The sequence below is a fragment of the Quercus lobata genome, chromosome 6 (genome assembly GCF_001633185.2).
Source record: "Quercus lobata isolate SW786 chromosome 6, ValleyOak3.0 Primary Assembly, whole genome shotgun sequence".
In the NCBI taxonomy this organism is placed as follows: Eukaryota; Viridiplantae; Streptophyta; class Magnoliopsida; order Fagales; family Fagaceae; genus Quercus; species Quercus lobata.
The window spans coordinates 26,515,386-26,542,806 of record NC_044909.1 but is presented as its reverse complement, the minus strand read 5'-3'; the positions used below and the strand labels follow the sequence as shown (position 1 = coordinate 26,542,806).

The following is a 27,421-nucleotide window of genomic DNA, read 5'->3' as shown; positions in this document are numbered from 1 at the left end:
CCCATTAGAAGGATTTGAACAGACAGATCTTCGACAATTATTAAAGGAAAAAAATTAGTTGCTAAACACGTACTCACATAACAAATCGAAAGCCCTAGAGAGAAAACCCGGAAGAAGAAGTAGGTGAAGTTGGGAGAGTGAAAAGGCCAAGATGGAAAAAAAAAAGCAAGGGGAGGAGCTTTTGCAAACTCTAGGGGACTTCACGAGCAAGGAGAACTGGGACAGGTTCTTCAGTATCCGAGGCAGCGATGACTCCTTCGAGTGGTACGCGGAGTGGGCCGAGCTCAGAGGCCCACTATTGTCCCACCTCCAACAACAACAACATCAGCCGAATATACAGATACTGGTTCCTGCTTGTGGAAACTCTCGTCTCTCCGAGCACCTGTACGATGATGCCGCCTTTAAGGCCATCACCAACATCGACTTCTCCAAGGTTGTCATTTCCGACATGTTGCGCCGCAACGTCCGTCAACGCCCTGAAATGCGGTGGCGCGTTATGGACATCACGACAATGCAGGTCTGTCTAATAATAATAATAATAAGAATTTTGATCTAAAAATTGATGTTTTTTTTTTTTTTAATATAATTTACTTACTTACAGTTCATGGATGAGACTTTTGATGCTGTTGTTGATAAAGGTGGACTCGATGCTTTGATGGAGCCACAACTTGGCCCTAAGCTCGGGATTCAATATTTATCTGAGGTTATGAGAATTCTGAAATCTGGGGGAAAATTTATTTGCCTTACCTTGGCTGAGTCTCATGTTTTAGGTACTCTTTGCTTTCTCATTTTAGTTCACATCTATTCCATTTTCCAATGTATCTGTATTGACTATTGAGGGAATCAGTCATTAATTCGTACCAAAATTTTATCACTTGCTTCTTCCTTCCTACCTATTGCCTAAAATAATATTAGATGGTGCTTGCTTTACTTATTCCATTCTTTTCAGGTTTGCTCTTCTCTAAGTTGAGATTCGGGTGGAAAATGACTATTGAGGCCATACCTCAGACTCAGAAACCATCCAGTAAGCCTAGCCTTCAAACATTTATGGTAGTTGCTGAGAAAGAGATGTCTAGTACGTTGTACGAGATAACAGCATTGTTCAATAATGATTCTATTGATTGTAATGGAGTTCAGGTACAATAACTGGCTTGCATTCTTTTCTGGACGATAATAAAACTTTTTCATTACCAATGTATGACATATGCTCAAAATTATTTTACACAATGAAACATAACAGCAGTCCAACATGTTTAGGTTTGTGTTAAGACTTTTTTAAACATCAAGTTAGTAGGGAGTAGATATTTTTGAATAAATTTCCTCTTTTAGCGTAAACTTAGTTAATCAAAATTGGGAATTCTAATTTTTTTTAAGCTTTAATTGAATCTGATTGATTGTTTTTTAGGCTTGTGGAATCAATGAAGCTCTTGAAAATGAGAACCAAATTCGAAGAGGATACTTCAATGGTTCTCATATATTGTACTCACTTGAAGACCTGCAACTTGGAGCGAAAGGGGATCTCACAAAGCTTTGCCAAGGTCGTCGGTTCCAGCTTACTTTGGGTGGACAAGGGGGCTCTCTTTTCAGTTATAGAGCCATACTTCTTGATGCTCGGCAGCATTCTGGTTCATTCATGTACCATTGTGGGGTTTTTATCGTGCCTAAGGTCTGTGTTAGCATATCTATTAGATCCAAACACTTGTGGGATAGTACAACACATAATTTTATTTTATTACTATGTTTTTGCTTTTGTCGTGCTACAGAAATTGGATAGAATCTGTTTGTCCAATTATGGTTTGATTGGAAGCTTGCATCCTCATTTATCTAAGTAAAAAGAAGCATTTCTTATAAGTTATCAAGCTCAAGGAAATTGGCTGGGGTCATTCTTATGCCTGTTGTGCCACACCCCCCCCCCCCCCCCCCCAAAACCTCCCTCTCGTCCTATAAAACTCTATGTTATTCATGCATAGAGTAGACTTTCGTATATATATCATTCTTACTTATCAAAAAAAAAAGAATTACAGGTTATAAAAAATTTAATATTTGTTAGTTCCGTTTATGCATCATGTCATAAGATGGCACATCAGAATTGGTTATGTTCATTGTTAAGTTGAACCAAATTTGTTTTACCTAATATTTTTAGTAAAAAGTGACAATATTCAGTAGAACCTAATATGAGCTCTTATTTACCTGATTTTAACTACTGACAATTTGTGGAGGCATCTGATAGTTGTGCTTCACTGGTGTTGCATGTGTAAGAGGGATAGGGAGACTATTGATCGTCTGTTTTTACATTGCCCGTGTGAAATATAATATTTTCACTTTTTGGGGTTTAGTGGGTTATGCCAAGAAGTGTTGTGTACTTCCTATCTAGCTAGTTGGGTAAGTTAAGCAAAAACAGAAATTGTGGTTATTTGGAGCATGATATCCCACTGTCTCATGTGGTATTTGGTGGGAGAGGAATGCTTAGACTTTTTAAGGGAGTGAGAGATAGATTCATGAATTGAAGACTTCATTCCTCCATACTTTGTTTGAGTGGATAAATGCTTTGGGTTTTTTCTACTTATGCTTCTTTATTGGTTGTACTTACCATGCATCATTGTCTTGACCTTTTGATTTTAGTAGACTACCCGCGTACCCTCTTGGGTTTTTTTGCACTCATTATCATTTTGTTCTTCTGCTTGAAGTGTAACGGAATGTTAGATTTCAGACCCGGGCTCGTGAATGGCTATTCTCTTCAGAAGAAGGACAATGGATGGTAGTTGAAAGCTCAAAGGCTGCTCGTCTCATAATGGTACCTTCTGCTTAGCAATTGTATTTTGGAGATCCTTTTTTTTTTTTTTTAAAGAAAAAAATAATAATAAAGATCGTTATAATTACAATGCCTAAATGAAACTTTATGTGCGAAATGAAGGTTTTATTAGACACCTGCCACAATAATGCTAGCATGGATGATATTCAGGTAATATGTTCTTTCAATTTGTAAAAAAGATGTGATTGCAAAATGAAAATTAATGTGCTATTTTCATACTTATCGAAAAATCCAAAAAGGACATGGATTATATTTGCAACATCCACTGGCTGCATTTATTTTCTAAAATCTAAGTTTTGGCATCTCTCCAGAAGGATTTATCTCCACTGGTGGAACAATTGGCACCTGGAAAAGAAGATAATGGAGCTCAAATTCCGTAGGTTTCTTACATCATTTGGTTTTAATCTTTGCCATTATATCATCTTGACACTTGTTTAATCATAGTGATACTAATTGTTTAAAGTTGATTCTAAAACTTCTAATTGGTTTTGATGTGCCAATCAATGAAATAGCTTACAGACCATTTGTTGATGCAACTTACTCATGGTAGTACTGCAACTATAGTACTTCGAAGCTTGTTATGGAAGTTCTTTGGAATTCCAACTCCTTTTGTTATTTTTGTGATATATATGCTTGCTATGACCAAGAAAATTATGGTAATGATCTTCGTTAAATATGCTTTGTGCATTGGGTACAACCTATTTGGTAACAGTTAGACTTGTTCTGATATATAGATTGTGAGGGAGAGAGCTTGAAAAGGCTTTACGACATCAATGTTATCCAAAAAGAAGTTAATACCTTGGGATTGTGCAAATACCTAACCCTAGAATGATTCTCTTATCACATGACATCATGTATACTTTCACTGCACTGTTATGCATTACATTGCAATGCTGTAAGCAATCATCTGTTTTCTCCAAGGGCATTCATGGTTCTATTTCTGGTTTGGATATGATTTATTCAGTTGCTCCATTAACTTATATATAAAAAAAAGCAGTTGCTCTATTATTTGCAGCTTTTTTCATAGATGCTGTCATTGTCTTGTTTTCTACAGGTTCATGATGGCTAGTGATGGGATCAAGCAACGGAATATCATTCACCAGGTGAAAACTCTTCCTATGATGTTGTTTTATTTACTGTCTTCACTCTTCAGCAAGCTCTGAAGATAAAGTTGATGATGTTACTTTTATATATCCTCAAGAGTTGGTTGAAATATATAACAATTATTTCTAAGGCGTTGACTAATAGGTTGAGGATGATGCTTTGGAATTATTTCCAAGTCTCATAATTCTTTTGTGAAAGGTAGGCAGATTTTTGGATTTCATCTTAATTGCTAATGAATTGTTTAGATAGTAGAGTAAAGGTAGAAAAGCAGAAGCAAGAAAGAGAGAAAAACAAGGGAGTACATGGTTCAGCCAAATGGCCTACATCCATAAAATAAAGGCTTATCAGTTACATCTTTATTGTATACTCAAGACAGCAATTATAGTGAACCCTTAACAGGGTATATATGGAGCCTAGAAACTAGGGTTAGCCCAATAAGGGCTTACAACATAATTGGGCCTCTTAGGCCATTACATCAACATAAACCCAATTCTTTAACAAGCATTGGCTGTTGACATCCCAACATAGCCACCAATTCCCCTATGCTGCTCAAAACAACCACTAGTACCAACTTTGACTTACCTAAGTTAATCTTCAATACCAACACCACCGCATACACAACCTTATCCACCACCACCTTCACACTCTCCTCCATATACACAACCCCCACTACCTCCACCTATCCATTCCATTCCACCCCCTTTACCCTTTGGTCCCTCCCGCTTTCTACCCTACCCAACACAACCACCTTTCTTTCCACATAATGTATTTTTACCAAAGCCTTTTTACTTGCCTAATCATCTTGGTCAGGTTCTCCAACGATCCCATCCTACTCCGCTTTCAATACTGCTATCCCTTCCTCCACAAAGCAAGCCTCCCCCACACAAAGCTCCACCAAACATGTCTCCCCCACAAATTAACCTAATTCCCTCTCCTCCTTCCTCTCAACCCAAGCCTAACCCTCAAACTAGGGAGATAGAGAGGAACTCTATTTTCTTTTGTATCGATTCTAAGGTTTTTTCTTTAGTTTTTGTTGGTGGTAGAATAAATTCCTATGCTATTCATGAATGTCAAGGTGAGTACCATGGCTTTATTTGGTGGGAAGGTTAGGTTTGGATTGAATCATTGCTTGTTTAGCAGAATTATCTTGTTGGAATTTTAGCATTCAAAAGAATGTGTGAGAATTCAAAAATCTTGGAGATAACTAGTTGATTAAATTTGGGTGGTTTTTTGTGTGGAAATCTCTGAGTATCACAATGGTGCAAGATGTGGTTGTCTTCGGGCTCCATCGGGAGTCAAAGAAGGGTGGTTGGGCTTCACTTCAAATGAGACTACTTGAGTTCTTCTTGGGGAAAAAAGCTTCTAGGCCGGGGAAAGAGGTGGTGGCCGGTGGTGGTGGATTTGAAAAATCCGTTAGCAATCAAAATTCTCAAGTTTGGAAAGTTTTAAAAGATCATGAGAATTTAGGATTTGATTAGTTCCCTAAAATTTCTGGCCATGTTAATCAGCATGAGAGACCTAGGGATTTGATTAGTTTACTCAAATTTTATTACTCATTTAAAATTTGGTAGACCTTTACGTCAAACCAGTGTGAAATGGACCAAGGCCCACTTTAGGTTTAAAATTTCAACTTCTTTATCGGGTGAAGGCAAGCGGACTATCGCGTGGGCTAATATTAAACAACCCACTATATTTGTTCCTCCCTTAAATATCGTGATTGGGCTTCTTAAAGCCCTCTCAATATCCTTTGTGAGTTTGGGTCCTCGGAAACATAAAAGCCAAACATAGGAAACGGTGTGTCTCTTGCGTGAAGGGTGTGTGGGTTCGATGGCTCGGCCAAACTGTTGCACGAAGCTGAAGCGAGGTTGGAGGTAGTTCTTTCGAGCTTCGGCGATGGTGTAGGTCTTATTTTCAAGGCTATTTCTGTTGGTTTATGTGACTCGGGCATCCACGAAGCAGAGAAGCAGCAAAAGTGATTTTGAGACCCAATGCTAGCGTGGGTCTAACTTTTGAGGCTAATCTGCTTGCCGACGATGTCTCTAATGGTGGTTCTGTGGTCACTCCACTAGGCGTGGGTCTTTCATCATCTTTTCCAGTCTTGGAGTTATTTGAAATTCTCTAGAGGCAACTATTGGGTTCTAATTGCTTTTGTCCTCTATTTGAGTTGGGTTTTGACTCAAATGATGCTGTTGCCCCTAGGCAGTTTTGGGAAGATCCTTTGTTGATAGAGAAGAGGTCAGGTACTTGTTCTTTGGTTGTTGCACCTTTGGCTTTGTGGGATCCTAATGGAGGTTTAGATTTTGGTACTGAGGTGAGTGTTATTGATGGATTTTCTTCGGAGGATGATTTGAAGGCGCTTCAGAATGGATGAGAGCAATGATCAAAGGTTTTGGTTCATATGTGGGGGGTTTCCTATTGCTTGTTGTGAGAGTCAGTGCATTGCTTTCTTCCAAAAACTTGAGTGTGCTTGGGAAAAACAAGAAGTTGCTTGTTGTGAGGAATTTACTTAAGGGGTGGAAATGTGATGTTGTCTGTCTTCAAGAAACCAAACTTCACAATACTAGTTCTACCATTGTCAAAAGTCTTTGGGGCAGCCCTTATGTAGACTGGATAGTTTTGGATGCCATTCACATGACTGGGGAAATTGATGGAAGAAAAAAATTGGTGAAAAGGAAAGATGTTTTAGAAAGCTAAGTTGCCTAGAGAAAAGAAAGAATGAACTAGCTCTTGGAATAATACCTCATAGGTAGATTTCTTGGATTCAAATTCAACTAGTTACAATGAAGGTAGCCTTGCTTATTTATAGTTACATAAGCAAGCTGCTGAGTTAGTTACAAGAACCCACCATGTGGTTGCCATGTGATTTGGCCAAAGCCTAACTAACTTCTCTAACTAACTAATAGGCTATTGCACTTATCACTAATAACCTATCAGATAACTAACTTTTTGTTACAAGTTATAAAGGCTATTAAAAGTAAAACAAGAAATTACTTATTATACAACAAAAGCTAGTAACAGATAGATTTAAAATTGAACTACATCAGGATTGTCCCTTTTTGGAACACACTTGTCCTCAAGTGTGGCTTGTTGTAAGCTGATCTGGGTCATGATAGGGCAGCAAGTGATGTACATTGAAACTGTTAGAAATATGTAGATGATCAAGTAGCTTGACTTGGTAGGCATTGTCATTGATCTTATGTAGTATAAGACATGGACCAATCTTCTTTTGCTGCAACTTTGTATTAGGTCCAGCAGGGTTCCTCTCCTCGGTCAGGATCACCCATATTAGGTCACCTTCCTTAAAAATCACTTGCCTTTTCTTCTTGTTAGCTTGTGCCTTGTACTTAGCATTGCTGGCCTCTATCTTCTTCTTAATATCTACATGTAGCTGTTGTATGAAATCAGCTAACTCAGTGGCTTTTAGATGCTCCTTCTTGGGTAATGGTAAGCTTGACAAGTCAAGAACACTGGTTGGTTGCATCCCACAAACAATCTCAAAGGGAGAGTGTTGAGTTGTTCTATTGGTAGATGAGTTGTAGGCAAACTCTGCTTGTAACACCCCAAACCCATATCAAGGATTTAGATGCACGACCTGTCTTATAAATAATCAACATTTATTATAATGGAACAGAGCGTAATTAAATATCCACAAATAAGAATCAAACCATCAAGTCTTTCTTATAAAATCCATCAAACTAAAACTTTAACAATAGTCTCCAAATACAATCTGAAATAGTTTCAAGAATACTAAACTCACTATCCTAAGAAAATATAATAAAACAACCCCTCACTAACATAGCTCCAAAAGAAGTCTTCAAATCTATGTCTCCAATGATCTACCACCAAAAGATATTCCATTGCTCTAATCTGAAAGGATGGAAAAAGGGGGGTGAGCTAGAAGCCCAATAAGAGACTACATAACATGAGGATGTCTTTCAAAACAAAACAATAGTATCATTGACAAAATATAATCTTTATAAAACATTTACAAATAGTTTTAACAGTTTTATAATATATTCTATAAAACTATTAGAAAGAAAACATTTACTATAACACTGTAATTAGTAAATAAAATAGTAATTATTTTAGTTAGCCAAAATACACTAAATAGATAGAAATAATATATTATAGTAATAAACAATTTTTCTACTTACAAAGGTCAATAACAATAAAATAGTAGTTTGATATGGAAAACATTAAACATTAGCTAGACAAAAACATAAACTGCTAAAAACTCGGTGGGTGATTCCTATAGGGAACAATAACACTAACCTCAAAGAGGCAACACTAGCTCCAAAGAGCAAACAATAGCACTAGCCCCGAAGAGCAAATGATAACACTGCACCACACCACAATAACACTGCATCGATCGAAGACCAACACTTAACCTTATGTTGGCAAAAGTTGCAAACTGTCTAACTGACTGTTTGAAAACATTCTTACTTTATTACAATATTGTCAATACAAATCATATATCATATAATGAATACTTTCTCAAAAATATAGTTTTTGTGTCATTCTTAACATATACAATTTCAAAGTAACATACAAGAAATATTAAAATTCAGGTATGTATAAAGTATTGACAATGGTATAAGTTTTTGAAACTTCACTTTTGCAATTATGTATATATAAATATATTTTTACCAAAAATATATATAAATATACATGTCTTGAGAGACGTCATATTCTGAAGTCCACTTACCTTTAGTTGCTAAACCAAGCTTCACTTCAATTGTCTGAAACAATGTCAACTAGAACCTAATTAAGGATTAAATAACTCAGTAAGGGCAGGTTTCGAATAACCAAAAAGTCCTCTTATAAAACTTTTCCTTAGCCGCTAAGAAGGTTTCGCAATATAAAATTTAACATATCTTTCTAATATACATCATACCTATTCTAGATTTTATATAATTGTAATGCATTCCCTAAAACTAAAATCTGTTATACCTATATATAAGTACACGTAGACCATCTGAACACCACCCTAGGACATCTACAAGTGCTTAACCTATGTAGGATGTGATGCTACTCCACGTACATATACGAGGATCTGTTTCAAAATCAAATAAAATAATGCATGTCTATAATAACACTTCCATGATAACTTCTATTCTTATGCAACTGTTAGTATAATTCTAATATTTTCAAGCAGCCTAGAGACGAAGGTTCCATAATCAAATATGTGTTCAAAGATATCAATAAGGCATGCATATATGGATGTTTACCTCAATAAAATGAATTTGCTGGCTGCCTCTAGCAATGCCACGTTCTTCTATCCTTTCAATTTTGAGAAACCCTAATTCTCTACTCTTAATCTTTTATACACTAAACACTGATTTTTTTTTTTTTTTTTTCCAAATCTTGCAGTGTCTCCCTACCTTTCACGTAACTGACTTAAAAGAACCAATATATATACCTTTAAAATAACACTCCAATTCAGTCTAGGAAGATCAATCCCACTCCAGTTAGTACTCTGAAATAACACTCCTACTTGGGCTAGAGTTTAAGACCCACTAAAACTTAAATAAGCTTCCAAGACTTTAATTCCCAATTAAACTCAAATTAAGGTTGTTTAGATAGGCTAGAACTCTAAAGATCCACATGGAACTCGAGTTTTTTCATTTACTTTCCTGCCTTGTAGCTCCTTTGTTTCTTCTCAGAGTTTCCGAAGATATTCACTTCACAACCCAAATATGAATCGAATTTTCAAAAAAAAAAAAAAAGTGAACATACAGGTGCCTTTTAATGGGTGCGATGAGTGGATGGGAATTCTTTTGTGCCTTGCTTTTGTACCCTGCGAGTGTCATCGATACCCACCTGAAATTGAAGTTTATTCAACTGAAGTCGATGGACGGCAAGAGTATTCAGTGCCACTTAGGTCTAGGATTCGGGAAAGTTATTGTAAATTTGAATCACGGGCTGATCAGTACTTCTGCTTCTTCTTCCCTTGTTCTGCATCTTCTTCCCATTTCTGGTTCTTCATCTTCATCGCCATCTTCATTCGTTCTCTTCTTTGGAACTCGAGTCTTTGCGACTCGATTTTTCCACCGAACTCAAGCCTCTAAGGCTTGAGATGTTATTTTCCTCATTTATTTATGGTTCTTGCTAACTAACTATATTGTATGGCAAACTCCTGCTATTCTGAAAATTACCTCGGATTACTTGATACATGGTTTTGATTGGTGGCCCATGTATCTAGGGTTTATTCCCTAGGGATGGGTCCAAAGGGCCTTGCCTTGGTTGGTTTCCATATCATCAAATAAAAATTGAGAAAATTTTTTGAAGAGTGTAAGTTCCTAAAAAGGAAAAAAAAAAGGAAAAAGGAGTGGTAGAGATCCTAGAATGTATTTGATTGTTCATGTTTTCTATCATTCTTGGGTCTAATTTAGAAGATTTTAAGAGCAAAGTTTCTTTGGATGCTGGAATGCATCTTTAGTGTCAGATTTTTGTAAAAAGGCATTGTTATATTGCTGGTAGCCCTCATCATACACTGACTAGAATCTTAAGTCCTCCTATAAAAAATCTCATTGGAACTTATAAAAAATTTCTTGAAGGAAGTGTTGAAATTGGAATAAATAAAGGAAATATCATGTTTTGATGGAGTTGATGCCTCATTGCTCTAATTGAGATTTTTATTCTTAAATGTCACTATTTGATTGATTGAGGGTTATTGGCGGTTTTGCTTCTACTCTTTTTGAATTTTTAAATCTATCTATCTTTAAACCTAGGTTCTTTATTTTGCTCGACTTCTTTGTGTACCGGGCTTTGCCCTCTTCACCTTTTCAATAAAACTTTTTTAACTTATAAAAAAAAAAATTTGAAATGTTTGTTGTTGAAAAGAACTATAGGGGTTTCTTAGCCTCCTCTCAGCAATTTGGCTTCCTATTCTGTCAATTGTCCTTTTTACCATTATGAACTTTGACTGTTAAGTGAATCTCACTGGAGCTATTTATTGTCTACAAAATTTCAGAAAAAGAAAACAATTTTCACAGTATCCTTAATTATCTGTCCTTCTAGGTCACATCTCCATTGAGTGGACCAGTAATTGTTGAAGATGTGATTTATGAAAATGTTGATGTTGATGTTCGCCTTTTGCCATCTGGAGATTTGATATTTCGTCGCCTTATTTTTGAAAGAACTGGAAGTCTGGTGCAGTCAGAAGCTTTGCTAGCAAAGGAAGGATCTGAGAAAATTAATCAGATTGAGAGGAAGAAAACTAGCCCATCTTCCAAATCCAAGAGAAGGGGACCTAAAAAAATAATTGGTATTGATGCCCTTGATGTGATTCTTATTAATCTAGTCACTCTTTTGCAGCATGGTTTTGCTTGAATCGTACATCTTTCCATATATATATTATTTGTTTTTTACTTGACATTGTGTGGTACATGAATTTCTTTCAGATTTATTTTTCCATTTTCAAAATAATTTGAGAAATGTTACTCCTGTGTTAAGCTACTACAACTGGTGTGCATGGATGTATTTTTTTTTGGTTCTCTCTCCCTCTCTCTGTGTCTCTCACATGCATGCGCACACAAACACGGGGGGAATATGAGAGATAGGTTATTACATGTACAATGAATAGGGACTATGGATGGAGAAGAAAGAAAGTGAAGAAAATAAGAGAGAATGATAGCCTTCTTTGTAGGTGCCGATGCAGTACCAGTGATCATCCTTTCCCTTGGAAAATAATTTGGAGTTCAGAGGCTCCTCCGAGAGTAGCCTTCTTTGTATGGATTGCAGTTTTGGGTAAAATTCTTTCAATTGACAATTTAAGGAAGAGAAAGATAAGGATTACAGATTGGTGTTATATGTGCAAATGTAATGGTGAATTTGTTGATCACCTTTTGCTACATTGCCCTATTGCTTCAGACTTATGGTCCATGATATTGGGTTTTTTTGGAGTTTATTGGGTGATGCCAAAATATGTTGTTGAGCTTTTAGTTTGCTGGCAAGGTCGGTGTGGTCGTCATTGGAATGGTCACATTTGGATGGTTATCTCCCATTGCTTGATGTGGTGCATTTGGAGGGAAAGGAATAGCAAGAGTTTTGAAGATACCGAAAGTTCTATGTCTAATCTCAAGTAGCTCTTTTATAGAACTTTGTTGGATTGGCTGTCAGCCTTGGGGAACCTTTCCTTATTTTCTATTGTTGATTTATTAGATTTATGCAATTGTTGTAACTGATTGTTTGCCGCAATATACTTCCTGTATACTTGAATGACTCTTTTTTTTCTTTTTTTTTTTCTGATTTATATATTTTTATTACTTATCAAAAAAAAAAAAAAAAAAAGAGGGAAAGATATCATAGTATTTTTCATGATTTATTTGTAATTTTTTCCCATACTGAAACTCTTGATTTATCTATATAATAATGAAATTGTTCGTCTTTTTTTTTTTTTTACTCGCGATTCTGCCATAAGCTTCTGAAAAGCTCATATTTTCCCACATTAGCATGTAGTTTGTATATATATGGTTTTTTTAATTTTCAGTGTAATAACTTATACAGAGTGCTGAATTGTTATACTTTTATGAGTTGAAATCAATTGGAACTAATGGTTCTATTGGACTAAAGCAACCCAACACAAAAAATTATAATTTTATTATGTTTAATTTCTGTAAGCAAATCCTAATTAAAGTACTTCTGATATTTTCTATAGTTTTTTTTTTTTGTTTGTTTTATATATTTATTAAAAATTATTAATTAAGTCTTTTATGTTACTTATCCCAAAAAAAAAAAAAAAAAACTTGTTAATTAAATCTATCATATATAAATATTTTCATTGACCTGTCAGGGTGCAGCCTAATGGTTGGAGACTTGGGATGAGCTGTAGACCTAGACATCCTGGGTTCAATCCCTAGTAAGAGTTCCCCTAGATTACTTGATACACTGCTCTAGTGGACGGGGTCGTGTATTTGTGGTTTACTTCCCAGGGATGGGTCCAAAGGGCCTGCCTTGGTGAGGTTCCATGCCATTAAATAAATAAATACTTTCACTGAACTTTTCCATGTGTTGCACAAGTTAGCGGGTCGTGACTAGCATAAAATTATTATGGTTCTGTTAGAACCATTATGATTCCTGGCATAAGCCAGTTGTTACTGTTTGTGCCAAAACATTGCTAATTGACATTGACATAATTTCAATGTTATCAGGAATGGCTCTGGCTACATGATGGTCTTATTAACCATGTTATTTATGAGAAAAAAATAAAATTGAAAAGTGAATTTCTGAACATAACTAAATTTTAATATTTTCATGTTAATTTTGGTTTTCTACACTAATTTTTTTAAAAATTTTGAGTTTGTAGTTCAGTGTGTTCCAATGCATAGTTTTACAGCATTTCATCCTTACTAATAAAATTCAAGTTTTTTCTTTTTGCATTAGTTTTGTGAACAAGGATGTGGCAGCCACTAGTTGCACATTTTTGCAAGCAAAATGCACGGGTGGTGAGGCTGTATGACATTTGATGTGTCTTGTTGGATGCCATCTCAACTTGAGGAAAAAACTTGTTGTGGAAAGACTTGCAAGTGCCATTCTCAGAAAAGTGCATCCTATTTTGCTGCTTGTTTCCTGTTGTGTTAATTTAATATATTCTTAATCTGACAGAACTGAGCAACCAGCTGAAGGTCTATCATAGCTATTTGGCTAGTGCTTATCATACAGGAATTATTTCTGGGTTTGTGTTGATTTCTTCTTATATGGAAAGTGTGGTGTCAACAGGAGAAACTGTAAGCACTGCTCATTTTTTGATGTTAGCCATTTCCGAAATATGCTTTACTTATTAAGAAGTGAAAGAAAAACCAGCTTGTCATGTTTGTACTCTTGAAATTTGTTTCTTTTTTGGTTTTAATTCAATAAGGAAAACTGTTCTTCTGATTATTGTTTGACCTAGTAAAATTTGTAGGTCTACTACTATTTTACACACGAGGAAGACAGCTTTGCTTGGTAATTGGCAATGCTCCCGTGTATAAGATATGAACCCATTTAATGAGATTGAACACTCTGCAGGCTTAAATGTACTTAAGAATTCTGTATGATTGGGGCCCCTGACAGTGGTCCAATTTTTTCCTTTTCTTTTCTTGATTTTATTGACTACATTTTAAACTTTAATTCTTTAGTGACCCTTAGGTACACAGAATGTTTACTTGACCATTCCTTTTTTGAAGTAGAGTTTTTATTTACGTAAAAAAGGGACCCATTTAAGTCCACCTTGGAAATTTTTAAGTATAAACATCAATCCTACATATTGTCTGTATTGATCTATATGATTTAGAAATTAGTTTGACATTGTTTATATATATGTATAGAGTTGGGTTTAAGTTACAACTGATGTAAAAGTTCCTCCTTTTATAAGCCATAATAAATCTAATGGTAGAAACACTTTGATGGCCATGCTATCAACCTTCTATAAATAAGTGATCTAATTGCTTTAATTATCTCCAACTATGTTATTAAATGTTTTGTACCCTTGTAAAAAATTTATTACGGTTGAATTTTATTTTCTTTACTCTAAATTTTCACACCACAATATTTTCATTTTCCTATAATTCATTATGCACAAAAGAATCGTATATCTCCCACCTCACCCGATCTCCATAGCAATTGGTAAGGAATTGGTAAACACCAATATTAGTCAAAAACATATATACTGGTATAGCACTCCCAAATCCTAAGCTCTCTCCTTGGTTTGTATCTTTGAATGGCTTGGCGAGCTCCCACATAGAATCTAAATTCTTAAAAAACTCAGGACAGTGGTAAGATTTTTTTTTTTTTTTTTTTCCTGAGAATCAAACAGTGGCAGGATATTATCCATTACTATCAAGGATCTCTGACCTTGATATTACCCAATACTATCAACTATCAAGGATGTTATCCAATAACATCATAGTGGTGATTGGTCACCAATTTGGGACCTTTGGGTACAAACAGCATCAAAGATGCTCAATGCCAATCAACTGGGGAAATAATCCTCACTTCCACCTTCACCAGAATCATCACTATGATTTTATTTATTTCAATAAAAACAGAAATTCAAAACATAAAATGAAAATCGATTATAGGTTTTAAAAAGAAAGAGTAAGCCACTTGATTTGCTTCTCCTCTCTCTCTCTTTGTATCTATACAAACATGGATTTTTTTTTTTTTTTTTTTTAAACAAAGGTTAAACATGGAAAATTGATTATAGGTTTTACATTTTAGATGGTATTAGTTTGATCAAATGTTCTTAATGGTCTTATCTATGAAATATTTTTCCTTTCTCATCTTTAACTTAGGCATGTCTTGTCTTATGGTTTTCTATACAGTAAGAACAAGATTTTACGTTATTTTCTTTCCTTTTATTATCACTTGGTAATCAAATCAACTTATCAAAGCAATATTCATAGGAACGAAGCGTTTGGTTATCAAAAAGATTTCCTTATTGACCCATGCTTGTAGATTTTGCAGTTTTTTTATTCTCTGTAAATTCTAAATGTTAAGATTGTTGTGAATGTAATAAATAAGAGAGAAAAAAATGGTGTTATTAATTAGGTGAGTTGGAAAGTAATAAATATTTAATGATATATGGGTGGTAGTATTTTAAAACTGTTAGATCTTTTAGAAATCTACAGTGTAAAAAAGTTACACCAGGTGTAACTTAAACCCATCTCATATGTATATTGTTCTTTTTCTCTTTTTCCATTTTCTAGATATTGAGATTGCTTTGTTTTGTTTCTGTAATTTACAAAGTCATCTTTCTCAGGTTAAAACACTTATTATAGGTCTTGGAGCTGGCTTGCTTCCTATGTTCCTTCATGAATGTATACACTTTTTACATATTGAGGTAATTTTAGCTTGCAAATATCCTCCTCCTCCTCCAAAAATAGAAGGGATATGATTTAGTTGTCACTTAGTTGGACTAATTGAAGACTATCATATTTACAGATGGTGGAGTTAGATCCTGTGATTCTCAATCTTGCAAGGGACTACTTTGGTTTTACTGAAGATAAAGGTTTAAAGGTAGTTTATTATACTCTTGTTATCTTCTTTTCATCTTTTTTATTTTGTTTATTTTTTTAGATGCAAAATATTTCCTTCTGTTTTTATTGTTCATAAAAAAAGTCCTGATGTTTGTCCCTACATACATCACTTTTTATCAAAAAAGAAAAAGTAATACAATTTCAGCTTGATGGTTAAGAAACATGTCTAAGATGATGACTAACTGGAAGAAGTTCTTCCATCTTTCATTCTTTGATTGTATATCATGATTCACAAGTATATACATTCTCCTCTCAAGTTTTTTTTTTTCCCTTTATTTGCCATATTTGATACCTTTATTGCTTTCTTGGACTCTGAATCCTTTTAATCCTTGATATAATAATCCCCTCCTTCAAAGCAGAGGGTTCTTACCCAGTTTTCAGCCAGTAACCAATTTCTCATGTTTTCAATGGGAGGAATATAAACTCTTGTTAAAAGTTTGCAGTCTTGCTTCCAACTTATTACCTATCCCTGTTTCCTTTGCCAGTTGGTGTGGCAAATATTGTGGTACGAGTGAGGAGCAAGAATCCCATCTTGTAAATTGGAATGTGATCGTTAATCCTTTTTCTTCAGGAGGTTTGGGATTAGGAAGAAGTTGGTTTTCAATTGAGTACTACCTGGGAAGTGGTTGTGATGGTATATAGGGTGTCTTGGGGTGGATGGTGTTCTTTGGAGGAAGAGAAATGATTACAAATATAGGGTGTCTTGTGGTGGATGGTGTTCTGATATCTATAGATCACAGTATATTGAGTGAGTTTGTGGATGCATATCAGGAATGGGTGGACCAAGTTCTTGAGATTTACTCAATTCAAAATAGGGTATGGATCGAGAATTAGTCAAGTAAACATTCAGTGTACCTGAGTCATGTTGGGGTGGGATGTGAGAATTAGTCAAGTAAATATCCTTGTTATGTTTAGGATCGTTGGTGTGGGGACAACTTGCTTAAGGATGTGAATCCTGAATTCTACACCATAACAGGGGACAGAGATGCGAATTGTGAAGGTAGATTATTACAATGGGCTGACCACTTTCATTGGAACCCTATTCTAGTTGCGGAATTAGAGCTTTATGACTACATGCTTAGAGTACCTTTTTGCTGTGTGCATTGATCCCTTGAAAGATGACAAGATGATTTGGTTTTCATCAATAAGTCAGGGTTTCCAAGTTAAACTTATTATAAAGCTTTGAAATGGAGGCACCAAAGCACTTGGCAAAGCATTGGGAGGGTAAAAGTTCCAGCTAGGGTGGCTTTTTTTGCATAGAAGGGGTATAAAGATTGTGGACTGATGTAGTATGTGTAAGGTGGATGGGCAATCAATGGATCATTTACTTCTGCATTGTATCTTTGCTCATGAACTATAGAGCTTGGTGTTCTGTATGTTTGGGAATAGTTGGGTGCTGCTGCATACTGCAATCGGTCTCTTGGAGTGTTGGAAAGTAAGGTTCAGTAAACATTAGGGAATTGATATTAGGAAGGCGATTCCAGTGTTTTGTGTGGTATTTAGAGCTCCTAGTGTAAAACGTATGATTCTTGAGCAGACCAGTGTCTATTTATGGGTTTACCAGTGGCTTAGATACATAAGGAAGCAGTTGGTGTAATGTTAAGACCACAGTTAAATTTTTTTTTTTTTTTTTTTGGGGTAGAATTTCTCCTAGGAACCACCTGCATGGATATGGGTGTGGGTATGAGTTCGGATACGGTATGGCGACATGGCAATTTTTGAAAAATTAAGACACTAGTATGGCAAGGATACATATATTAATTAATTAAATAATTATATACATATATATTTTCAAAGCCTACAAAATTTGTTTTATAACAAAAATATTATTTATTTTTAAAAATTACTAATATTATTAGTACTATTATATAATTGTTTTAAAATAAATATCAAATAAAGTGAGTAGATGGTTATTAAAAAACAATCATTTATGTTTTATTTTAAAAATAAAACCAACCTTTTTGGGTAATTGTAAATAAGTAAATTTCCATGAAGTTTCCTTAACTACCTTCCCATTCCCCAAACCCACCCACGTGAGAGCAATTTAGTTCTCGTCTACTCATTGTATTTCATATCTAAATTTCTCATCTCACTTCTCTCCTAAACATTCATTATTCTTTCTCACCTATACTCGTTTTCTGTACTCTCCTTCTTCTGCCTTTTTTTCCCTCTCACATGGCCGTGTCCTTCATTTTTTTTTTTTTTTTTTTATATAAAAAAAAAAAATGGCTGGGACATGCATGCAGCTGTGTCCAACGCGTGTCTTGTGTCTCCGCCATGTCGGACACGGGCACAGCAGCCCAACTGCTGTGTCCATGCTTTCCAGAATTTCTCTCATGTTCTCTTGAATACATAATAGGGGATTATCATGCTTCAAAAGATACACTTTGTAATTCTTTGGGTTTCAAAAATGGCAGTTGCTGTAAATACCAACACTGTGTTTTATCAAGCTGAATGGTTTGGTGGGGGAAGCTCTCAATGTCAAGTAGTGTGAAGCTCAAGAGATTTTTAATGCCCAGTTATGTTGATATATTTTGTGTTGGGTCTATGGATCTGTACGTTGTGATATGAGTGTGTTATTTCTTATTGGCTCCTTTTCTTAAGGGGAAAACTTAGGTATAGTTCCTTAAGGTTCGTATTTGTTTTTGAATTTAATTGTTAATGGAAAAGATAATATTGTTTGTTCTTCATTGGTCAATATAATTGTGTTTGAATTTTATTGGGGAACCTAATATACTACACCCAAGAAACTATACCTAAGTTTTTCCTTTTCTTTCAAAGAAACTAGTTAGCATTACAATTTTCATTTGGACCTTAGGGACCATGTACCTTGTTTCTTGTTTGCATTATATAGTTAGATGCACCTTGTTTCTTGTTTGCATTATATAGTTACATCTACCTAGTGTTTTTTGGCTGAATAATGACCTTTTAAAGAAGACAAACAACAATAGTACACAAAAAGCTCCAATGACCTAACTATCTCAAACTTGCTGGGTGAAAATCCAAGCTGGAAGAGATGGAGATGGACCCTAGGGCTGAGTTACAAACTGCACAAGCAGCAAGATTATGGGTAAAGGAGTTTGCCAATCTAGGGGTAGGTGAGTAAACCAAAGACCATAGAGTAAAATGAGTCATCACAAAATTAGGGCCTGTTTGGTATGCGATTTCAAACAAAATTTTCCAAAATGATGCAAAAACTGTGGTTTAAATTTTAAAAAGTGTTGTGAAAACATGTGTTTTTAAAGTACTCATTATGCAAAGTTGTGTTTGGGTCCATGTTTCTAATAACATTTTTTCATAACTGAACAAGCATAGTTGTATATTTGGTATGAGTATGTGCTTCTTGTGGGGCTTTCTTTTTGGGGTGGGGAAACCTTTTCTGTCTGTTCTTCGTCTTTTATGGATTCTTTTCTCAATGATTGGAATCGTCTCTCTCACAGAAAAAGAGGTTCCTTACGTCAACCTCACCAAAGACAATAATAGGTCAAAGTTTGCCTTTGCAGCAAAATTCCTGACTAAACAAGTGCTCAACATCGAGGCCACTGGCCAAACTTTTAAGCCTTTATGGAAGACTCGTAGGAGTTTTCAAGCTCAAGATGTCGGGAACCATGTGATCATTTTTGTTTTTGAGACAAATAATGATGCAAAACGAGTTCTAATGGATGGACCATGGAGAATTGACAAGCACCTAGTTTTGTTTCAGAGGTATGAAAGTGGAAGAGCTATCAGTGGTCTGCAGTTTACTCATGTTCCTTTCTGGTTACAAATACATGACTTACCAGTGAACAAACTGAATGAAGAGACAGCTGAAAATCTTGGGAATATTGTGGGCACTGCTATACATTCCCAGTTTAAGGAGGATTTAATGGGCTATGATTTCATGAGGATTAGAGTCAACATTGATATATCAAGACAACTCTGCAGAAGTCGTTGAGTTCTTTTGGGAGAAGATAATGAGGGCTCAGTGTCCTTTTAAGTATGAGAAAATTCTAGACTTTTGTTATTGGTGTGGATTAATTTCTCATGATGATAAAGACTGGAAAATGGATTACTGGTAAAGGCACGCCGGCCATAGATACTCAAGAGTATGGAAGATGGCTTCATGCTCCATTGTTTAAACCAGTCAAGAAGACTGGTTTCAGTCTAGGGTTTTGAAGAGGAGGAAGAAGAATTTTTCACGGTGTCCGTGGCTAAAGAGTTTCCTCTATCAACCACCTCTGGAACCACCGTTTTTGGAGGAGTTACTACAGTTGATCAAGGAATTTCAAATAATTTGACGGTTAAGGAAATTTCAGATCTGGTGGAGCATATCTCTGTAAATCCCCCCGTTTCAAATAATTTTAATCCCAATATTATGGTAACCCCAGATTCTGAAATTTTAGCTTCCCATAATTCTCAGAAATCTTTTGAAAATGTACTTCAAGAGATAGAAGAAAGTTTGACTAAATTTGACAAGGAGGATATTTCCAATAAAGGTGGGTCAACCTTGAATTCTTCTATTTGCTCTCTTCCTGAAAATAATACCATTATTATAGGAGAGGATTACTCTAATATTCCAGCTATATCTAAAGCTGAAATCTCGGCTGAATCGGTGAAATCAAGCAATTTGGATAACCCGTCTAATCTAAGATCAAGGAAACGCTTAGGTTTCGTTTGGGAGTTCATAAGAGAATTGAATGGAATGATCATAAGGGAATAGAATGGAATGAAATGTATTTAAGCAAGGGAAAGGAATGGAAAAGAATGGAATGAAATGGAATTAAGTAACCTTGATTAGATGTTTTAAAATAAATAAATGGAAAAGAATAAAATGAATGGAATGTAAGTAATCTTGTTTGGGAGTAACATAGAGGGAATGGAATGAAATTATTTTATGACAATATTACTATTAGACTCCTGTTTTAAAATAAAGGATTAAGTATATAGGGGTATTTTGGAAATTTTAGTAAAAAATTCATTAAATCTAATTCCATTCTCTCTCTTTCCTTCCAATTTCAGAGGGAATGAAAATTTGAGGTTTTAAGAGAATATAGAGGAATGAGTGTTCCCTCCTACCCATTCTATTCATTTTCACTTAAACTCCCAATTAAGAGAATGAACTTTCCATTCCCTCCATTAAAACTCCCAAACAAGGGAAAAGAAGAATATTCTAAAATTATTTTTTTCATTCCTTTCCATTCCGTTCTATTCCCTCCCAAACAAGGGCTTAGTGAGGGGAAAACATGGGGAAGAATTAATCATGCAGGTTCATAGCTCGGGTAAAAGAAGCAGTAGGTCGAGGGAGGAAGAACACTTGGATTTACCTTGCAAGAAATTGCAGGTTTCAAAAGGTGACGAAGAGACATCCAACGCAATGGTGGAGGCTGTTAAACAGCCCCGCCATGATCAATGAGTTTTTTAGTTTGGAACTGTTGTGGGCTTGGGAACCTACAGGGAAGGATCTTGGTGATTTAGTCTGAGCAAAAAAATAACTCCATTGTGTTTATAGCCGAAACATGGGTAGATGAAGTAAGGCTAAAGGAAATAAAACGAAATCTTCTCTTTGATGGCATGTTCTTAGTTCCAAGAATTCACAGAGGAGGGGGTCTTGTGATGTATTGGAAAAATTCAGTCAACATATCGATTGAAACTTCCTCCAAAAATCAGAGACTCAATTATTGGGAAGGGGATTGAGAGTGCATGGAGATTCACTGGTTTTTATGGGGAGCCTAACGCGCAGAAAAGACACAAATCTTGGGATATTCTTTGCCAACTTAGAAGTCGTTTCAATCTGCCTTAGTTGTGTGCTGGTGACTTTAATGAAATTGCTAGAAGTACGAAGAAGAAAGGAGGTAGTAACAGAGATCATGCTCAAATGCAAATCTTTAGGGTTGCTATTGATACATGTGGATTCATGGACTTGGGCTATTTAGGTTCTCAATTTACGTGGCAAAATCATTTCAGGGATAGGCATTCGATTTGGGAGAGACTAGATAGAGGTCTAGCTAACTCATGTAGAGTTTTAATAAGTATGTAGTAAAAAGTGATTGTGTATCTCTACTTTTGGCATCCTTTCTATCTTATATTCTTTTGTGTTTATACTTTATTTGTCTCTTTAAATTTTTGTTTGACATTTCAGGTGCATATTGCTGATGGGATCCAGTATGTTAGAGAGATTGCAAATTCTGTAGAAGCTAATGAAGTATCTGCTTTTCATGGAAATGGGGATACTTCCTGCACTTCAAATTACGCTCCAAATGAAAATTTTATGGCATATCATGTAGAAGGCAGAGGGACTACGAAGGTTGACATAGTGATTATTGATGTGGACTCATCAGACTCTAGGTACATGTACTAAATACATGTTGTAACTGAACGTATCATTGTTGAGAAATTGCATTTTTTATTTTATTTTATGATGTGAGGTTTAGTAATTTAATTAATTAATTATATCTATTGATTATTGTTTGTTCGTACAGCTCTGGACTGACCTGCCCTGCTGCAGATTTTGTGGAAGAGTCTTTCCTTCAGATTGTGAAAGATTCCCTTTCTGAGCAAGGTCTCTTTGTCATTAATTTGGTCTCGCGTTCCTCAGCCGTTAAAGACATGGTTGTTTCAAGGATGAAAGCGGTGAGATTGGAGAATATGTCTTATTACTCATTTAAGAAAGACTTTCACTAGGGGTAGACCCAGGATTTCAGGGCTATGGATTAGGGCTGTAAACTAGACGAGTACTAAGGTGTTGAAACTTAGTTTTATTACTTGTTAACATGTTCAAGTTGATCTTGAGCTGTAGAATGAGTTTGATTTTTATGTTCAAGCCGGGCTCATTAATCTCCCATTGAGCTCAAGCTTGTTCATGAATTTTGTTGAGTCGGTCACATAAATTCACTTAATATATTTTTACTTAAGGAACTGATATTAATATCTCTTGTAAATGCATATTAGTTGCAAAACTGTTGTAAAAGTTACTAATTGATTCATTTAGAGTGGTATTTTTTATAAAATGTGAAACAAAAAAGCATTTTTTGACATTTATTTTTAAAGTTTCCATATATTAATCATAGAAAGTGTTATATTTGTGTTAATGAATATCTCAAGGCTGAGCTTGTTTGGTTCATTCAGTCAAACTTCATACTTGAGCTCAAGCATGGGTAATTTAGTAAATGAATGTGCCCAAATGAGCATTTTGATAAGCTGAAATTGAGCTGTTTATGAGCAGCTCGACTGGTTTTACAGCCCTACTTTGAGATATGATGGGATGGGGGGCTGTAGCATGAGATATATATTATATTGGGGCCCATGGTTGATAATCTTATGACTACAATGGGATCCTTGCTTTCATAACAATCAGTTTAGAATGGAATGTTTGCACAATGGCCTGTGGAATTTTTTGTGTAAGATAATGAAGGGTTATTTATAATGAATTTGCTCTTTTGAACTGTTGTCTTGATAACTATATTTCCATGTGTACATACATTCTGTATGTTCATGCTTGCTTGCTTGAACTTTTAAATTGGCTAGAATGCATTCTGGAATTTTTATGGCAAAGTTATTTATTAGACTTTGTCTATTGTTGCCGTATTAGATTATCCATGTTATATGATGCCTGGTGGTATTTGTGTAGACTGGCCTCTGAAATATGGCATTAATTCTAATTTGTAACTTGTAATGTTTATTGTTAGGTCTTTAGCCATCTCTTTTGCCTTCAGCTTGAGGAAGAAGTCAATGAAGTTCTTTTTGCTCTTCGTTCAGAGTCCTGTATTGGGGAAGGTTGCTTCCCTGAAGCTGCTTTAAAGCTTGGGAAACTGTTGAAGTTCAAACATCCAGAGATGAGCCAAAGAATTTTAGATGGTACAAAGAAGGTCAGATATCTCAAGTGAAAGCTTCTAGAGATTCTTTCTGAGTTGAAATATATGTAAAACGTCACTGGTCCAGAAGGAAAATTTTTTGGGAATTCAGTTATAAGTTTTGACCGGGATTTGCTGTGACCGATATTTTTGTGATTGGTATTAGATGGTTTACTGCTTAACTATTAGTTGTTTCATAGTAGACTTGTGCGATTGTGAATGGTCAATGAAACTTGGTGCGTCCATATAATCAATAGTGGGTTGAAAATGTTCACCACCTAGTCAAACAAGTTAGCAAGTTGTGAAATTGAATGTACAATTGGGTGTCCCTAGAATTATTTGAGAGAATGCACAATTTAACAAAAAAATATTGCTGACCTGTCAAGAGCTGATGGGGCTTTGAAAACACAATTTTATAGTCAACTTAAAATCGTTTTTGAAAACCATGATTGTAGTTTCAGTTATTTTACGCTAAAATTATGTTCTGGAAATATTATTTTGATATAAACATATTTGCTTTGAAATTGTGTTTTGGAAACACAATTTCAGTATAAAATAACTTCAAATTTGTGCAAAACTTTGCACCTTTAATGTGCACATCCTTCAAAACTCGTTTCTTTTCTTCATAATTTTGCTTAGAGATAATGTTTCCAATACACAATTTTAGTTTATTACAGTTTTGCATTGAGCTCGTGTTCCAAAAGACAATTTGTGTAAATTTTATAATTTTGGGATTTGTTCAAAATTTAACAAACTGTACGTCTGTACCTACTCTGACGTACACTTCCACCCAAATCAGTAACTCTTGAACTCTCTCAAAAGAGTCAAAACACAATATTTATTTTCATAGATCACATGTTCCCTAAAAATATTGTTTCAAAATATAATATCAAAGTAGAACACTTCTTTGGAAGTTTTTCAACTAGAGTAGTGTTTTTTTAAACCACATTTTTAATGTAAATTTTGCAATATGTCTAATATTTATTAAATTGCGCCTACCCCCACCAAAATCAATGACTCCTGCTAAACTCCTTCAAAACATAGTTTTTATGTTCAATGTAAATTTGAAAGTTTAAAATATGTGAAAATTTGTTAAATTGCACCTATCTCCCACTCAATGCAGAATCTCTTGCTAACCATTTCAAAACACAATTTCCTCTTCTCCATTTTTTCTGTGAACTCTTTCAACAATTACCGTTTTACTCATTTCCTCCTGTCAAGTGAGCTTAAAAAATCAACTCTCTCAACAATTACCGTTTTACTTATTTCCTCCTATCAAGTGAGCTTAAAAACCAAAGGTAAAGTCCATTTAACACTTTTTTTTTTTTAGCTTGGTAGTCCATTTAACTATTTATTGACATTTAATTGGTATCATTTATTTGTTGCTTGATTGAGTTTTTGTACTTCTGTCCAGTTGAAAAATTATTAGAACCTACGGGAAGACAGCTAACTTGGTGACACCTGTTAAAAAAAAGTGAGTCAGATTTCTACCAAGGCACTAACCACACTTGCAAAGAAACCTAACTCTACACTAATCGGCTAAATCAACACCTGCTTCCTAAATTTGAAATTCAAATAAAACCCATTATCTGCCTCTTTCTTTCAATCCCTCTAACTCAATTTCCACAAAACCAAAAATGGTATGTGTAATTCAAATACATTTTAATTCTAAATTCCAAATTCATTCTCCCGCTTCTCACCTAATTTTCAAAAACCTTTTTTTTTTTTTTTTTTTTTAATCAGCTTAGTTTCTCTTATCTTCCCTTCACGCAATACACACCAATGACACCATTCTCATCGCTCTTGCTTGCCAGACTTGCTGGAAATGTTTGTCTGTATACTATTGCTAAAGTGGTTGTTGGAATTCAAACACCACCATTGCAACTAATCATGACTGATCAAGGTATGTAAGAAAGACTTATTTCACTATTTAATGTATCTTTTTCTTGCTCTGTTTTGTCTCTATCTAGTATATATAGATATGATGCCTTCTACCTATTTGATAAAAGTCCAAGATAAGAAAGTAGGAAAAGAATGAAATTTTTATGGACTTTTTCTCTTTATCTAGTTTATAAATATGGAAGCAATGAGCCCTCTAGCTATTTGATAAAAGTCCAAAATCTGGTTCTTTCTAGGCTCTCTTGCTCTTCAGTTATGACTTGTTTAACACTAATGGCTTGCAGCCATTGTCACTCATAGCAAGTAAATTTTTGGTATTTATTAAAATTATTTCTTCATCAAGCCCATCTTCGTTCAAATTTATGATTATCTATATATTTACAATCCTTCAATCTTACATACATCAAACTATCTACGACTAGCTCCATATATAAATTACTGCTTCTCCATGCTAAGACTCTTGGCTGCATTAAAGAACATCCTACAAAACTGAGTACTTAAATTGCTTAAATGAGGGAGGCATGACTTGCTTATAAACAGTTCACGCTAAAAGGATTTCATGAGCTTTTGGAACATATAATACTGTACTTGTGAACATAATTCTAGTAAACTATATTATTTACTAATGAATTTTGAACGTATAGCTTGATTCCATTATATATAAACATAACATGTTCCTTGAACTATTCTGAAGAAAAGCGTACTAATTCTATTGCATAATATAGCAAAACTATATGGAACATATAACTGTATTTTATCTTTGAAAATTGGCATCTCGTGACCTAATGGGTGCCAATCTTAAAGGAACACAATCCTCTTGTGGCCTAGATTGCCAGTCAAGATTGGCAGATCCTCTCGTGGCCTAATGGTGACCAATCTTCAAAGACCCAAAGATCCTCTTATGGCCTAATGGTTGCCAATCTTTAGAGACCTGTCGATCCCCTCCCGTGCAACTTTACTTTAAATTGATGAATCATTGTGTTTAATAACTCTATTTTGAGTTAATACATTTTGGTGTTGTGCATTTAAATTCCCCATCAGAAGTCATCTCTATCTCTCTTATAGCTTTGGTTTGATTTTTGTTTGAGTTAATACTTAATTATTTTGAGAGAGAGAATTTGAATATTTATCAAAACACATTCTTGGTTATGCATTTGAATGTGCCTATCAATTATTTGATTAAAATGTAATTTGGTTATGAATTTTGATTATCATGATAATTTCTTTTAAGAGAATGAGGAATTTGAATAAATTATTTTAAACTAAATTTTTAGTTGTACGAAAAAGAAAAAAGAAAAAGAAAAGAAAAACATAGGGGCACTATATCATAATTTCAAAGAATATGGACCATCTCAAAAAGAAATAATATCAATTAAATACACCCAAAGAATAGAATTATATATTGGTAAAGATAGAAAGATAAAAAGAAATGCTTCTTATTTTCTGTACACACAAATCATTGGATAAGGCTTGTTCTCAACATATATAGGAGCCCCAAAACAAGAGTCAGATTAATGGACATGCATATGGTTATGCCTTTTGAGATTCTTAATAACTCATTCATTGTTGCCGCTTCTAGTTACTTCAAAGCTGCAAGGCACCAACATTGTTTGATGATGACATGCATCTTGCCTCAACAGCCAAAGTCTTAACGATGCCCCGGCATGGATCACTCCCAAATGCCGTGTTTGAAATTCCAATGTAACAGCTATTTCTTCCCAAGCAAGCCTATAAATAGAAGAAACTGTTAAACGGGAGCT

At 34.9% G+C, this 27,421-nt stretch overlaps 2 protein-coding genes across 3 annotated transcripts in view; one reads left to right on the top strand and one right to left on the bottom strand.

The window, feature by feature from the left end:
- On the top strand, positions 1–24,016 carry LOC115994174 (eEF1A lysine and N-terminal methyltransferase). 2 transcript variants are annotated; one of them, XR_004093137.1, is made up of 15 exons: positions 1–517; positions 602–770; positions 950–1,137; positions 1,406–1,666; positions 2,711–2,794; positions 2,915–2,962; positions 3,124–3,188; positions 3,867–3,915; positions 10,937–11,183; positions 13,523–13,644; positions 15,657–15,737; positions 15,839–15,913; positions 22,052–22,257; positions 22,418–22,542; positions 23,598–23,686. XR_004093137.1 is itself a non-coding variant. In XM_031118234.1 (15 exons), the coding sequence occupies exons 1-15, from the start codon at positions 152–154 to the stop codon at positions 23,793–23,795; spliced, it is 2,310 nt and encodes a 769-aa protein (XP_030974094.1). In that variant the 5' UTR covers positions 2–151; the 3' UTR covers positions 23,796–24,016. The 2 variants fall into 2 exon arrangements, 1 of the variants encoding a protein (XP_030974094.1); XM_031118234.1 differs by having other exon boundaries at positions 2–517; positions 22,392–22,542; positions 23,598–24,016.
- A 2,946-nt stretch (positions 24,017–26,962) lies between these two features.
- Positions 26,963–27,421, bottom strand: part of LOC115995046 (beta-galactosidase 9) — a 61,374-nt gene continuing 60,915 nt past the window's right edge. The window contains exon 19 of the mRNA XM_031119456.1: positions 26,963–27,389. Within this exon, the coding sequence (XP_030975316.1) occupies positions 27,246–27,389 (144 nt within the window). The 3' untranslated portion in view covers positions 26,963–27,245. The remainder of the gene's footprint in view (positions 27,390–27,421) is intronic.